Source organism: Panthera uncia, chromosome A2 (assembly GCF_023721935.1).
Source record: "Panthera uncia isolate 11264 chromosome A2, Puncia_PCG_1.0, whole genome shotgun sequence".
Taxonomy (NCBI): Eukaryota; Metazoa; Chordata; class Mammalia; order Carnivora; family Felidae; genus Panthera; species Panthera uncia.
Window position 1 is genome coordinate 58,360,623 of NC_064816.1, and position 15,017 is coordinate 58,375,639.

The 15,017-nt window shown below is 59.7% G+C and overlaps 1 protein-coding gene across 1 annotated transcript in view; it reads right to left on the reverse strand.

Moving 5' to 3' along the window:
- The window catches only part of NPC1L1 (NPC1 like intracellular cholesterol transporter 1), a 15,843-nt gene extending 1,540 nt beyond the window's left edge, over nucleotides 1–14,303 (reverse strand). Inside the window, exons 1-18 of the mRNA XM_049641173.1 lie at nucleotides 13,933–14,303; nucleotides 11,578–13,106; nucleotides 9,600–9,700; nucleotides 8,949–9,121; nucleotides 8,624–8,752; nucleotides 8,158–8,340; nucleotides 7,594–7,708; nucleotides 7,360–7,487; nucleotides 6,921–7,058; nucleotides 6,710–6,799; nucleotides 2,750–2,940; nucleotides 2,511–2,635; nucleotides 1,890–2,016; nucleotides 1,749–1,804; nucleotides 855–1,005; nucleotides 504–735; nucleotides 304–417; nucleotides 61–223 (exon numbers count right to left, since the gene is read on the reverse strand). Coding sequence (XP_049497130.1) covers nucleotides 61–223; nucleotides 304–417; nucleotides 504–735; nucleotides 855–1,005; nucleotides 1,749–1,804; nucleotides 1,890–2,016; nucleotides 2,511–2,635; nucleotides 2,750–2,940; nucleotides 6,710–6,799; nucleotides 6,921–7,058; nucleotides 7,360–7,487; nucleotides 7,594–7,708; nucleotides 8,158–8,340; nucleotides 8,624–8,752; nucleotides 8,949–9,121; nucleotides 9,600–9,700; nucleotides 11,578–13,106; nucleotides 13,933–13,986 — 3,799 coding nt within the window. The 5' untranslated portion in view covers nucleotides 13,987–14,303. The remainder of the gene's footprint in view (nucleotides 1–60; nucleotides 224–303; nucleotides 418–503; nucleotides 736–854; nucleotides 1,006–1,748; nucleotides 1,805–1,889; nucleotides 2,017–2,510; nucleotides 2,636–2,749; nucleotides 2,941–6,709; nucleotides 6,800–6,920; nucleotides 7,059–7,359; nucleotides 7,488–7,593; nucleotides 7,709–8,157; nucleotides 8,341–8,623; nucleotides 8,753–8,948; nucleotides 9,122–9,599; nucleotides 9,701–11,577; nucleotides 13,107–13,932) is intronic.
- Nucleotides 14,304–15,017: the final 714 nt, after the last annotated feature.

Sequence of the window (15,017 nt, forward strand, 5' to 3'; positions counted from 1 at the left end):
GGGGGAGGGGCCCTGCTGTGCTGCAGGCCAGCAGGTGCGGGAAGGCCTCTGGGCACTCACCCACGAAGCTGAGGACGACTGGCAGGAAGACCAGGCCATGCAACAGGCCCAGCAGGGTGATGAGGAGGTTGAGGCGGAAGAAGAAGATCTGGATGAGCTGCGCCTTGGCCAGGCCCAGGACGAGGATGCCCGGCAGGTTGGTCATGGCCACGCCCGCGAACACCTGGGGGTCACAGGCCCCGTGAGATGGGAGCACAGGGTGGGGGGGGACGGGAACTGCAGGGGGGTGGCTGGCCCACTCACCGCGCTGCCCATGAAGATTGTGGCCTCCTTGGCCCTCTCCAGCCGGGTGAGCCGGGTGCTGATGGCAAAGGCGCGGGTGATGTGGGACACAAACTCCACGGAGATGCCCACCGCCTGGGGGCAGAGAGGGGCGTTAGGCGTGCGAGGGCCGGAGCGTGGGGTCTCTGGAAGGAAGCAGAGTGTCCGGCGTGGCGCATTACCGTGACCAGGTTGATGAGGGACACGGCATTGTAGCTGATGCCCCACAGGGCCATGAAGCCCACGGTGTCCACAAGGATCATGACGATGGAGAACAGGTTGAGGAGGCCGGAGCGCAGGTCCATGCCCAGCAGCAGGCAGCAGACGGCGAACGTGGGCAGCAGGCACATGGCGAGCATGAAGAGGCCCTCGGGGACCACCGTCAGGTACTGCTCGTAGAACACGTTGGTGATCCTGTGGGCGGGGCAGTGGAGCGCTGTCACTGCCGCCGGGGGCGCGCCACTTCCCGCCTCCGCCTCCGGCTCAGGCTCCAAGCTCCCCAGGGACCCTCCCACCCCTGCCACAGGCCTCACGTGTAGGGGAAGACCTCGAAGGCTGGGTCGGTGCCCGGCACCTGCCGCAGGTGGGCGGTGATGTTGGCCGCCAGTGCGCGTGCCGCCCGCAGGGCCTCCGTGTAATCCTGTGAGTTCCGCAGCGGCTTGTGGTAGGCCATGAACCTCGAGGCTGCGCCCCCACAGGGCCAAGGAAGGTCAAGGTCACTGCAGGCGCCCTCAAACCCCAGGGACACTTGGGGGATGGGGCTGGGCAGCCACCAGGATGGAATTCTTAACTTGTGAGCAAGGGGCCCTGCCTTTGGGGGTTGCACCCCTGTGGGAGGCCCACCCGGCCTGACTGCCACGGGCACAGCCTAAAGACACCAGGATAAACCCAGATGCTGTTGTCCGGGGTTTCAAAACATGCATCAGATGTTTCAGATTAATTCAATTACTTTTTCGATGTGCGTCTTCCTAGAGGGAAGATCCAGAAAGGGAGACAGAACCCTGCAAGTGGTTCACCTGACAGGGCTGTGCTGTGGGTGACCCCTGGGCAGGTGCAATAGCCATTCGCTTAACCAGGTGACCGCCTCTGGGCGTGATTTGTGCATGTGAGGAAGGGGTGTGGGTGGCTTGGTGCGGCACCAACTGGTGAGAGTCCGTGAATGTCTCACCGACTGAGGATTTGGGGCAGGGCATGGGGGAGAAAAAAGCAGGGCACACAGGGTGAAGTCTGAGAACGTGGAGCCAGGTAACATGACCTCTGAGGACAGGGCCAGGGCAGGCCAAAAGCCCCCATGGAGGAGGGAGGAGAGAAGACTGGAGGCTGAGAGGCTCTTCCCCGGGGCTTGCAGGGACCCCCCTTCCCCGCCCCTGCCACTGCCCTGGGAGCAGCTGACTCTGGTCTTCCCTGCCAGGTGAGGTCACGCTTACCTAAAACTTGGTTACCAGGTCCCAAATCCACGGAGGTGCTATACGCTGCCAGTCCACTGCCAGAAAGTCAGAGCGAAGGCTTCATCAAGGCCACGGCCACACTGGGGAACGTCCCCTGCCAGCACCCACCCCAAGGCTTACCCTTTGGGACACTTGATGTTGGGTGGGTCCTCCAGGAACCAGGGCAGGTATTTGTGGAACTGGTCCACTGATGGCCGGACGGGGCCCAGAGTGAAGTTCACACAGCTCTTCAAGCAGACCAGGGAGTCTGCAAAGAGAGCGGGGGCTCTGAGCAGAGGCATCACCCCCCCTCTGGCTCCATTCCCACCAAGGTCCCCACATACTTCCACCACCCAACAGCCATGTGACACGTGTGGTCTGGGGGGGTCTGCCCTTGTCTCTGTAGGACAGGGCTGTGGAAACTGCTGGCAGCTGTAGGCAGGTGAGGAAGAGATGTGCAGGGCAAAGAAACAACCCCCTTGGGCCTCCCCACTTCCCCTACAAGCGCAGCTGCTCTGGGACCAGAGCCACATGCTAACCTGGCCCTCCACCACCCACCACCCTCAAGCATTGGTGTGCCCAGAGATCACCACTCAGGGGGCGCCTGCACAGTGGGGCGTGGTCACCCACACGTGTGCTCTGAGCCCACACCCCCACCCTGATCAACCCTGCAAGAGGGCCTCGCCAGTCCGCTCCTCTCTTGCCTCAGTTTCCCCAAGCTGTGTTAGGTAGGCCATGAGCCCCCAGAGGCCCTGCACTCACTAACAGTCGAGGGGCAGAATTTGTCTTTGTTGGCACCAAAGGCATACAGGCGGCAGCAGGAGGACGGGGTCAGCCAGTCAATGAAGTCATCCACCCAGGAAGAGGCAGGGATGGCCAGGTAAGACCTGAGGGCACATGGAGAGGAGGCTGGGGTGGGAGGACCAGGTGGGCAGTTCTTCTGCTGGCCCCAAGGTACTGGGCTTCCTCGGAGAGTCAGGAGGGGGCAGCTGGCCACTCACTCATCGGGGAACTCAGTGGCGAACTGTATCTTCTGGGTTAAGGAGAAGCTGTCGCATCCTGCGCTCGAGCAAATGGCATTCATTCCCGCCTCGCTGGAGAAGTTGTAGCCTCCAGTGGTGACGAAGTAGACTGGAGCCCCGACCTCAAAGTAGCGGTTCAGAAAGAGGAAATAGTCGAGCAGGTAGGAGTCCTGGAACAGAGGACGGCCAGTGAGGCTGGGGCCAGACTCACCCCAGGGGTGCACTCCAGCTGGTGCTCACGGAGGTCTGCCGCACACCCAGGGGCACGATCCAGCTCATGCTCACAGAGGTCCGTACACACTCACAAAAGTGTGTGCAGGAGGTACACACATGGGCACACCTGCTCATAGAGACGTGCTCACAGAGGTGCGTGTGCGCATCGTATCCTAATCACCAGTACACACACAGAGCGACATACTCCGCCCCACGTGAATACACTCTGACAGGCATACAAACATGCATGCACGTGTAACATGATCCCTTCCTATTATCTCCCTTCTAGCACAGCCCACAGGCGTGTGCACATGGAGACAGGCGGTGTGCCAGGCACCTGCATGGCCTGTTCCTTTCTCCCAAAACCTCTGAGTGCTGGAAGAGAAGACGGAGTACAAGATGCCAGGAGTCCACCCCCACCCCCAACCTAGACACAACTGCACAACCTGTCTGATGGGGTCTGCAGCCCTGGGGGCAGTTGAGGGCTCGCAGCTTCCAGGGAAAGGCCTGGATGGTGAACTGTGCTTCATGTCAACACCTTCAGCTCCCAGCACATGCAGGTGTCTCAGGGGCAGTTTGTATACCGCTTGCAGGGTCCAGCGTGGGACATAAGGACCCCACACTCTATACATGGCAGATTTGCATTCTGATTGCCGGTCACTGAGCTTCTGATCTCGGTGGTGCAGAGTCAGGCTGTACCGTGGCCTCCCCCGCCTCCAGCTGGCCCGGATGCCAGGATATTTAAATGGCAAGTGACTGGCTTATTTTGCGCTTCATGTTTCCCCTTTTTCTCCTTTGGGGAGCCAGCCATTTAAGGAATAGGACATTCAAACGCAATTACCGAAGTCACCGCACATTACCAGGGAAAGGCACAGGCTCATCAGACTTTAATTTTATACCACAGGCTAATCTCCTGGACACAGACACAGCAACGTCACATTTGGGGGGGAAAAAAAGCAAACCTTAGAGAAGGGAGGAGAATCTGATCTTCAGAGTTACCGTATGATACAACTCAACTGTGTGTTTTTCAACAACAACAAAAATCGCAAGACACACAAAGAATCAAAGTGTGGCCCATACCTAGGAACAAAAACTAATCAACAGATGATCTTGAGAAAGAACAGACAGAATCAGACAGAAACTTTAAAACATCTGTCTTGGGAATGCTTACACAGCCAAAATAAGATACGGACAAAGTCAAGAAAAGAAAGTATGAACAAAGTGGAAAGACCACCAAATAGAAGACATAAAACGGAGACCAGGAACAAATTCCAGAGCTGGAGAGAAGGAGAAATACAGGAAAAATTCTGTTCATAGATGACATGATAGTATGTATATAAAACTAACATTCCACCAAAAAACCCCCTTAAAACTGGTAAAGAAATTCAGCAAAGTGGCAAGTTAACGAGATCAATACGCAAGAATCAGTTTCATTTCTATACACGAACAATGAATAACCCAAAAAGGAAGCCAAGGGAAGTGCAGTTATAAGAGCATAAAGCGAATAAAATACTTAGGGATTAACTTTACCGAGGGTGTGAAAGACCCGCATGCTGACAGCCATGCCACATCTCAGAAAGAAATTAAGACACAAATAAATGGGGAGATGCCTGTGCCCACCAGCTGGGAGGATGAATATTATCCAGGCCACCAAGGAGCCTCCAGCTTCAGTGTGATGCTATCAAGATCCCAATGACGTTTCTTACAGAAATAGAAAAATTCATCTTAAAATTCATAAGGGACTCCAAAGAGCCAAAATAATCTTTAAAAAGAATAAAAGTTGGAGGACTCACATTTCCTGATCTCAAAACTGACCACAAAAGCACAGTAATCTAAGCAGTGAGGTGCTAGCATAAAGACAGACACACAGACCGATGGGACAGAAGACAGCCCAGATGTAAACCCTTGCGTGTATGGCAACATAGACTCTGACAAGGGTGCCAAGACCATTCTGTGGGGAAGGGGAGTCTCTTCAACGCTTGCTGCTGGGGACACGGGACATCTACACACAAAAGAATGAAGTCGGACCTTCAAAAATATACATAACTATGCACAAAAATTAACTCCAATGGACCCAACACTTAAGGGCTGAATTTGTAACTCCTGGAGAGGAAAGCACAGGGGAAACCTTCCAGATACTGGGTTTGGTGATTATTTCTTGAATGACCCCAGAAGCCTGGGTAACAAATGGAAAAATAGGCAAATTGGAATTGATGAAAACTTTAAAAAGTTTTTTAAAAGGTTTTATTTTTAAGTAATCGCTACTCCCAGCGCAGGGCCTGAACTCACAACCCTGAGATCAAGAGTTGCACACTCCGACTGGGACAGCCAGGTGCTGTGAGAATTGAAAACTTCTGTTCATCAAAAGACATTTCTGATAGAGTAGAAAGGCAACCAACAGAAGTGGAAAAGACATTTGCCAATCATGTATCTGATTAAAAATACTCAGGATATCTAGAGAATTCCCAAAACTGAGCAAAGAGACAAACAAACAAAAACAACCAATCTGATAAAAAATGAACAAAAGACTTAAACACACACTTCTCCAAAGAAGACACACAAATAGCCAATAAACATATGGAAAGATGCTCAGCATCACTGATTATCTGGGAAATGCAAATCAAAACCTCAGTGAGATGCCCCTTCACACCGGGCAGGATGGTACTATCAAAAAGGGGGGTGGGGGTGCCTGGGTGGCTCAGTCGGTTAAGTGTCCGACTTCAGCTTGGGTCATGATCTCACAGTTGGTGGGTTCGAGCCCTTCATCAGGCTGTGCTGACAGCTCAGAGCCTGAAGCCTGCTTCAGATTCTGTCTCCCTCTCTCTGTGCCCCTCCCCTGCTCGTGCTCTTTCTCTCTCTCTCAAAATAAATAAAGTTAAAAATAAATTACAGTTAGCGTTATCACGTGGCCCAGCAGTTCCCCCTCTGGGAACACACCCGGATGAATGGAATGCAGGTTTGGAGAGAGATCTCTGTGCACCTGCGTCTGCAGCAGCCTCATTACAAACGCTGAGACAGGAAGGAAGCCTTGTGCAGAGACAAGGGGTAAAGACAATGCAGAGTGTGTGTGTGTGTGTGTGTGTGTGTGTGTGTGTGTGTGCGCGCGCACGCGCGCATAAATGTGTGAGCATCGTCAGCCTTGACAGGAAAGGACGCTCTGACACCGGAGAACCTGACGCCGAGTGGAAGGAGCCAGACACAGAAGGACACGCACTGAAGGGGGGGGTCCTGAGAGGGGTCCGGTCCACAGAGACAGAGAGGACACGGTGGGTACCAAGATGGGTAGGGCAGGGGGAGCCGGTGTGGTCACCCTCGTTGCCGTCTTCCTCAGATCCTTCGCATGCCTCTCTTCCACTCGCGAGGCCATCTGGCCCCTCCAGCCATGGAGGTCTTACCCTCCACAGAGCCCCTGACCTTCTGTGTCTCCCGGGCCTGAGGAGGTGGTGTGCCAGCACAGGGCAGGCATGAGGTGAGCCGTCAGTCACTCTGCCTGGACGCTCGCCCCACACGGCCAGCCCCCCGTGGCCTGCTTCTGCCCCCCAGGAGCCTTGGGGCTGGCGCCGCCCCTGTGCATCCACACACCAGCTCAGCTGCTCTCCCGGGTCCCCGTTGTGAACAGTCCCACACTGCCTACCAGGTCCCCCCGCCCACACCTGGCCCCCAGGGGTGTGCCCTGACCCCCCTGAACCCTGGGCCACCAAGCGGAGGTCACAGGGCACAGCTCACCTTGGGAAGGGCCAGCTCCTGATCCAGCCCCACACTGGCCTGGCACATGAGGTACAGCCCGGCTCCAAACAGGCCCGTGAACAGCAGCAGCTGTGGGGGGGCGGGGGGGCAGGGGGGGCACTCTGGAGCTGGGCCGATGGCGTCCCAACTGCCCCACACACGGGCGAGCTCAAGGTCCCTGCGGGCAGGCAGACCCTTCCGCTCCACTCACCACAACCACACGTGTGACCCGGTGCAGCAGGAGTGGGACGTAGACCTTACGGAAAAATCGCAGCAGGAGCCCCTCACTTTGGCCCGGGGGGGGCAGCTCCCGAGCGCCAGCACAGCAGCACACATCCATCCTGGAGGCCTGCAGGGGCGCAGGGTGGGGGGACATGCCAGCGTGCTGTGTTCTCAACATTTACTTTCCACGGTGATGAAACACCACCACACTTTGCACTGTCCCTCTCAACATCTCATTTCTAGCTTTTCTTGGCCCTTTGTACCTTGCAGATTTGATCCTATTCCCCTAAGTTATCAAACCAAACTTGCTTCTCCGTGGGGTCCTAGGGACTGCGTGGCCCACACAGCCCCACATGCCATCCCTGCACCCAGCCCCGCTCTGTGAGCCGGCTCTGCCGGGCGGGTCCCGGGTCCTGCCCCAGACCTACCTCCTGCCGCCTACTGTCCAGGGACAGCAGGGCCACGAAGGCCGACACCTGCAGCAGAAAGTCCAGGATGACAGCCAAGCCGGAGGTCAGGGCGAAGGTCCTCACCGCTGGCATGGGGGTCAGGGCCCCTGGGGGTGCAGGGGTAAATCTCAGGGCGCGGCATCTGCTGCCGCAGTGGAGGGAAGGGGCCGTCCACACGCACCACCCCGGTGGGGAGTGGCTGCCCAGCCTCACCGAGAAAGAAGCAGATGGCCTCAGACAGGCTGCAGAGCAGCATGCTGGGGGCCACCCTGCCCAGTGCGCGGCCGATGTGGTCCTCTCGCCGCTCTCCAGGCCTCCGCGGCAGCCTCTGTGTGGGGACACCAGGGACAGCGTCCAGGGCCAGCAGGGAGGGCACAGCCCTGGCAGGAAGGCCCCCCCCACCAGTGAGGAGCAGACCCTGCGAACACCCTGCTTCTCAGGGTCTGGCCGGGAGACGTGCTTGGCGTGTTCCAGGCCATGCACGGCACACTCCTTCCGATACATCCCTGGGTCCCTAAAAGTGCACCAGTGGGAGAGGCCAAATCCACGGGGATTGCATGTCCGTGGACTGCTACAGAGGAGGCCGAGTAGTGCCGCATGACATTCAGCACAGGGCAAGGAGGCACACGCGGTAGGAACGCACGTGTGTGCAAGATACGGGATGCTCCGTTTTGCACAGACTGTTGACACGAATGCTGGTGCAGAAGAGGAGTGCGCCAGAGGCCCAAACCCGTACAAGGCTGGGTCTGCGAGAAGAGGAGAGCCCCGCCCTCTCACCTGGTACTCGAGCACTAGGATAAAGATGTTGTCAGCACCCACGGCCAGCACCAGGAAAGGCACCACCTGCAGGATCACCAGGGAGGAGGGGACGCCCAGGTACGAGAAGAAGCCCATGGCCGCCGTGACCGCTCCCAGCACCACGGCCACCCCGCCCAGGCCCAGCGTGGCCTTGGCATCCACCTGCAATGGAGCGGGGTTCAGTCTCCTCAGCTGCCCCAGGTGCCCCCCACCCCGAGCTGGAGAAGGGTGGTGGGCCTGGGGCAGGCGTGCTGGGGCTCTCTGCGTTCCTGCATCCCCCAGCACAGGTCCTGCCCCAGGAGGATGGGAATCGATCACGAGGCCTTTTGAGCAGAAGTATCACTCCTTGGGGAGCCACTGCGGGGGTGTCTACAGGTTGCTCTGTGGAAGGTTCTGGATGCCCCGACAGGCCAGCCCACCCTACTGGGCCCCTCCAGATCCTTACCGCCACCCGGCGCCAGCTGGAGTAGCTGCCCAGGGCCAGGGAGATGTACAGGAAGATGACAATGTAGCTGACCCCAAAGACCGGCAGGTCCTGGGCCGTGGTGCGATTGATCTCGTCCTCCAGGGAGCGCTGTGGATGCACACCCCCCAGCCCCGCTGACCTGAGGGCTCCGTGAGCCCAGCCAGGCCGCTGGGTCCTGTCTTCCTCGTGGGCAGCTGCAGGCCCAGGGTCGCCCGGGGTGGGGGGGTCCAGGAGGGGGGCACGGTGACCCATCAAAGCCACCTGGGTCGCCCGCCCCTCCAGAGGCAGGGAGCCTGAAGCCTACCTCCGCCATGAATGTGACCTGGAACCTGCCGGCTGTCCGCTGCTGGAAAGCTCTCATCTCCTCCAAGAAGGCCCCCTCCCAGAGCTTTGCCTGTGCCAGCCGGGGGTCCCCAGGGGCGTAGTTGTTAAGGGAGAAGGTCATGATCAGGGCCTCTGCCTCAGAGTAGTCTTTCCCTGGGATAAGAAATGTTCAGCCACCCTCCTTCCTCACCCCTGCTCCCCTCCCCACTCCAGCCTCACCCCTGCTCACCTCCCTCCCTCTGGCCTCACCTCTGCTCACTCCAGCTCCATTCCCCCACTCCAGCCTCACCCCTGCTCCCCTCCCCCCTCCAGCCTCACCCCTGCCCCCCCCCCACCTCTAGCAGCACCGCTTCTTCCCTCCCCAACCGTCCATATCCAAGTCATTGTTTTACCCCTCCACCCCACTTCCCTCTTTTAGCCAAGGGCAAGCCTGTGAACTCAGGCACAGAACCAGAGGGCCTGAGCAGGCTGGGAGAAGATGAAAAAGGTAGCAGTTCTTTGGCCCCAGCCAGCCCCCCACAAGCCTGGCCACCCCAGGCAGTGAGAGCCCATCAGTATTCCCACCCTCCCACCCACCGTCCCTGCCCCATATTGCCTCCTTGCTGGCCTTCCCCAGAGCCACCCGGCTTACCTCTGTAGCCCCCCACAGCAAGAAAAGGGAAGACAGGGCCCCCGTAGTCAGCCATGCAGCTCAGGGCTAGGGCTGTGCCGTCCTTGAAGGTGAGAGGGGCACTGGGGGGAGAAGGAAGGACCTTTCCTGGCCCCGTGCCCATTGCCAGCCCCAGACTTCAGCACTGTCCCCTGACCCATGGTCAGAACCACTTTTCCCCAAAAAATTTCCCTCAGCCTGACCCAGAGTGGAGCAGAGCTCTGTGATCAGGGCTGTGTGAGCTCTCCCTTCACACCTGCTGACTCTGCAGGCTCGAGACCGCATCCCAGACAAGGCAAGTCCATGAGCGTCACACATGTGGACTGCCGGGGGTCACCAGGACTTAGCCCTGGGAATCTGGCACAAGCTCCACTCCTACAAGACAGCCTTGCAGTGCTCAGCCTATCCCCTGGCCAGCCTGGAACCCCCAGGCCCTGAGACCAGATCTTCCTTTCTGTGCACAAATTACTAGCCCAGACCCCTTGGACATGTCTCTACTGAGCCTTCCTGCAAGTGCGTGTCGGGTACCCGGACAAAGTGGTCTTTGTGAGTGAGCACGTGGGTCACCAGCTATCCTGGGCATGCCGGTTGCTATGTGACCTTGAGCAGCTCACCACACCCCTGGCCCTCAGTTTTCCTGTCTCTGGAATGGAGATAATCAGACCACCCCAGAGATGTTGTGAACATCCAAAATCAAAATAATGCCAACACGAGGACTGGACCTGGGGACAGAGCTCCTTCCCTGACTCGCCAGTTCTGAGGGCCAGCCAGGACCAAGACACTGACTCTGGGAAGCGGCCCGAAGGGTGGAACCCTGGGTCCCTCACCTAATCCAGTGGTTCTCAGTGCGGTGTCAGGGCCCGGGAGTCTTAGACACCCTTTCGAGGGTCTGCAAGGTCAAAACCAATCTCATAATAACATAAGATGCTTTCCGCCTCTTCCCCTTCATTTGCCATCGGGTATAAGGGATAGAGACAGTCCGCTGATGTGCCTTCAGAGTCCATATCGTAACTAACATTTAGGAAAAACCACATGCTGAGTTTGGGTGTATATCAAAGAAAACAACCAAGTACGTGGGGAGGCTCTCATGATGCTCCCCCCTCGTCCGGCCACATGGGCGTGACGTCAGAGATTCTCACTACGGCCCCAGCCAGCAGGCCACACGCAGAAGCCAGAAGCCAGCTATCCCCCATTAAACAAGACAACAAAGAGATCTGTAAAGATGTAAAACAATGTCACTCTTATCACTGACTCTTCTTGTTTGGAAAATACAGTTATTTTGTATGCTATTCATGTTGACATGTAATGGGGCTTGTTACTGTTGTCTCATCATGTGGTGGATGTCAGTAGACATAGCCTCTACCTGGGCCAGAGCAAACAGGGGTATTTGGTCTCTTGTGACAGTGTCAGCAGGCCCAGACCAGGCATTGTGGACCTCTGCGCACTATAATCTCAGGGAGCCTCGGCCACTGCCCGCCCACCCGTTGCCCTCCCAGGTGAGCCTTCACTCTCAATCCCAAGGCCCAGCAGTCTCACTGCTGTCTCATTTGCAGCACAGCAGAGTGGAGGCAGCTGGGGACCAGACCCCAAGATTACCACGGTGTGTGGCTGCACCCTGCACAGGGGCACCCAGCCCCTGCTGGGTGACCCTGCGGTGCTGGGGGCCTGCATGGACGCACACACATCACATCGCTCCATCACACTCAAAGAAAGAAAAGCAAGGAGGCAACTGCTCTGTCTGAGCGGGGTCAGAACCAGGGAGGCCATGACGACCACGCGCCAACCCACGCCAGCCAGTGGGAGCCACGGCGGGGGTGGCAGGGAGGAGTGTGGAGAGGAAGGGTGTGTTGCAGCCCCTGAGACAGACACGCGGGGCCACACAGGACCCCAGGGGCCGGGCCAAGCCCCGCTGTACCTGGCAGTCCCCCTCCCTCCCCAGGGCCAGCCAGCGAGGACTCACTTAGCACAGTAGAGAAAGTGGTCCCTCCAGTCCACTTGAGAGGTCTGCCCGGTCAGCGTCTGGTTGGCCGTGAGCAGCAGGCGCGTGCGATTATTCTGGAAATACTGCAAGAGGCTGTTCACGCAACAGTCGGAGAGGCTGGTGTTGTGCGGGTTGAGGGGCGCGAAGCACACGTCCTGCAGCGACACATTGCGCTGCTCCTCGGGTGACCACACCTGCAGGTGTCGCAGTGTCTCCTGCAGCTCCAGCACCTCCAGCAGGACGTCGGGGGCCAGAACCCCACTGAAGTTCTTGGGCCCCAGCAGCAGGGAGTTGTAGCTGGAGCCAGGCCGTGTGGGTGCCGTCAGGATCACCTGGTTGGTCCGCAAGAAGGGGCCGAAATGCTGGTCATGAAACTCCTTCTCTCTCCGGGCCTGGCTGCTGGGGGCCGACCACAGCTCCACGGGGTCCGTGGTCAGCTCCATGAAGGCCAGGCCTCCTGAAAAGGCCACCACCACGGCGATGGACACCAGCAGGACGCTCAGCGGCCACGAGGCCACCCACGTGCCCCAGCCCTGGAAGCACCGGCTGAGGAGGCTATGCGTGGACAGGCTCAGTTTGTCGGAGAGGCTGGTGCCCACTGTGGGGTCCCACATCTTGCCCTTGCCCCAGCGGGAGGCCAGGCGGGGCCCCACCAGGAAGGCGGTAAGTACAGCAAAGGCCGAGCAGAGGGCGATGACGAGGGCCAGCCCACCTGCCATCCGGCCCATGTAGAAGGTGGCGTCCAGGGCCTGGGGCCGGGCGATGGCGGGGCACGAGGCGGCGCAGTCTTGGCAGGAGCAGGCGGCTGCGCCGTCTGCCTGGGACTCATTGCATGGCGCCACCTCCCCGTTCAGAAGCTGCACCCCACTCCCCGGCGTCTGACCAGGCTCCAAGAGGTAGAAGGTGATGTCCAGGGGGGCCAGGCCGTTTCCTGTGTCCCCCTGGAAGTTGAGCCAGCGCTGAGCGTTGCAGAGGGCGGAGCCATAAACGCCACACATGGTGCCCACAGCCAGCGTGGCCGCCGCAGGGACACGCACCCGGCTGCATGAGTCGTAGGTCCGCCTGGCGAAGCTGCTCTGGTAGAAGGCCTCGTAGGCCACTACAGCTGGCGGCCGGCCGTCCCCGCGCCGGGCCACGCGCGTCACGTTGACGAACAGGCTCTGGTTGGGGCTGCAGGTGTTGTGGCAGTGCAGGCTCACGAAGTTGTCGGTGCAGGCGGGGCAGCGTGCGAGGAGCGCCTTGGTGACCGCCAGGCTCGCCTCCAGGGACACCAGCTGCTTGGCAGAGCAGCAAGCGTAGGTGGTGTCGGGGCCAGCGTACAGGCGGGGACAGATGCGCCGCAGGAGGGCCAGGTGCTCGCCGGCCAGGAGGCGGGCGGGTGTGTTGGACAGGCAGGACACGTTGGCCAGGGGAGCCAGGCCTCCGGACAGCTCTGGGTTCTTGCCACACTCGTCGTAGAAGGCGCAGTAGCCAGACCGGTGGATGGGTGTGTACAGCTCGGCCCGGGCCTGCGGCAGGACGCCATCACCATGGGGCCCAGTGCCACTCGCAGCGGATGGCCTCGGGGCAGGGGCGGGCATGGGGTGCACAGCCCGGGGACCTGGGGAGGGATGGGCACTCCCGCAGTTTTCGGGGCGTGATGACCGGACAAGCCAGGCCTGTGTCCCAAGTGATGGGGTTACTGAGGAGAGGGAGGTGGCCGGCAGACCTGCATTTAGCAAGGTCACGCCGGAGGGTGAGGAAACAGGTGGGGAGAACGGCGGAGCGGGGCGGGGACACCCTTGGAGGCTGCCACCTAGTCCTGCTGAGAAACGGCAGCCACGACAGGTTGGGGGGCTGCAGGCTGCATCTGGGGGCCCAGGGCCCCTCTGGGAGATTCTGTGCAGACCTTCCCTCACCTGCTTGGGGCTGACAGCCTTCAGCCGCCCACCCCCCCCCAGACGTGCCAGAGCCCAGAAACTCCTCCCCACCTAGCGTTCAACCCTCATTGGGTAATTCCCATGCACCCCCAGCCCACTCCAAAGGCATCCCACGATGGGACCCTCCTTTGTCCCTCCACTGGCCACCTGAGGCCAGGACATCCGCGGGCACCAAGGATGGGAGGCACACAGGCATCCCCCATCCCCAGCACTCGTGTCCACCTCACCCCATGACCCTGAGCTATGGGCCACCCAGGACCCCCGCCCACACTCCTCTTTTGGGGCGCCTGGGGTCCCTCATCTATCCACAGACCAGCCCCTCAGAGTCAGGCCCTCCTCACTGTGGCCAAGCAGCCCCCTGCCCGACAGTCCTGCGGGCAGCAGTGGAGGGGTGACCACTGGCACCGGGACTCACCGAGTGCAGGAGCAGGGCCCATAGCAGCCAGCCCCTCAGTCCGGCCTCTGCCATCCTGGCTCTGGGAAGGCGTCTAGGGGAGAGGGGCCAGGCCACGGGGACAGCTGAGGGCTGGCTCCTGGGGATACACAGTGCCGGTCCAGGCAGCACATACACTTAACCTGGGGGTGCTCAGCAAGGCAGCGTCCCCATTGGGGAGGGCCTGACCTGACTGGTCGGGGACCAATGGGGCTGAGCCCCACAGCTCCCAGCTGGTTAATGATCCACCTTCTCCTGCCCTCCCACCTGAGTCCCACCCTCTCCACGAGCCTCCCGGGGAGGCGCTGGGGTCTCCCTTCATCCGCTTCCCAAAGCAAGGACTGGCCCCCAGAACCCCTGCTCGCCACAGCCTGCCCCCCCTCACCCAGCCCAGCCCAGAGCCCCTCTCTCTCAGCCCCCTCCTGGGAGCCAGCCAGCTCCGGCTGGGACACACCTTTGCACTGTCAAGCTTAGCAACAGTTAATTAATATTAACAGCCTGATAACAGAGGGGACTGTTATGGGTGGAGTGACCAGTGACAAAGCCCCTCCTCTGGGTGGAGGGGGCAGACCATCTCCCGAGGGGTCTGACAGTCCTAGAGGTCCCAGATGTGACAGCCACAGCCCTCCTCTGCCTGCCCGGCTCTCCCATCTCGTCCCCCTCTCTACTGTCCCTACAGGGGCAGAGTGTCAGCGGGAGCCCCAGGTGTGCAGCAGACACCTTCTCTCCCTCCCCCGGGCTCTCCCTATCACCAGATGGGCCAGACCTTGGCCCCCATGCCAAGGCTGAGCTGATAAGGGAGCCTGTAGGGAGCTACTCCTGTCGCCCGCCCGCCTCCGCACAGCAGGAAGGAAACGTATTTCATGGACCCTGGCCTGACTCAGAGGAGCCACGCAAGCCGACAAGCCAGACAAGCTGAGGGGGCTCAGGCCCCTCCCCAGGCCCTGAGTCAGCCACAGGTCGGGGAAGAATCTGGCCCAGCCCGGGGCTGTGATGGCTGCCGGCCGCCATCCAGTTCCCTGTGGGCCCAGCCCCCTGTACACCTGCTGCCAGATGCTGAGACCCCA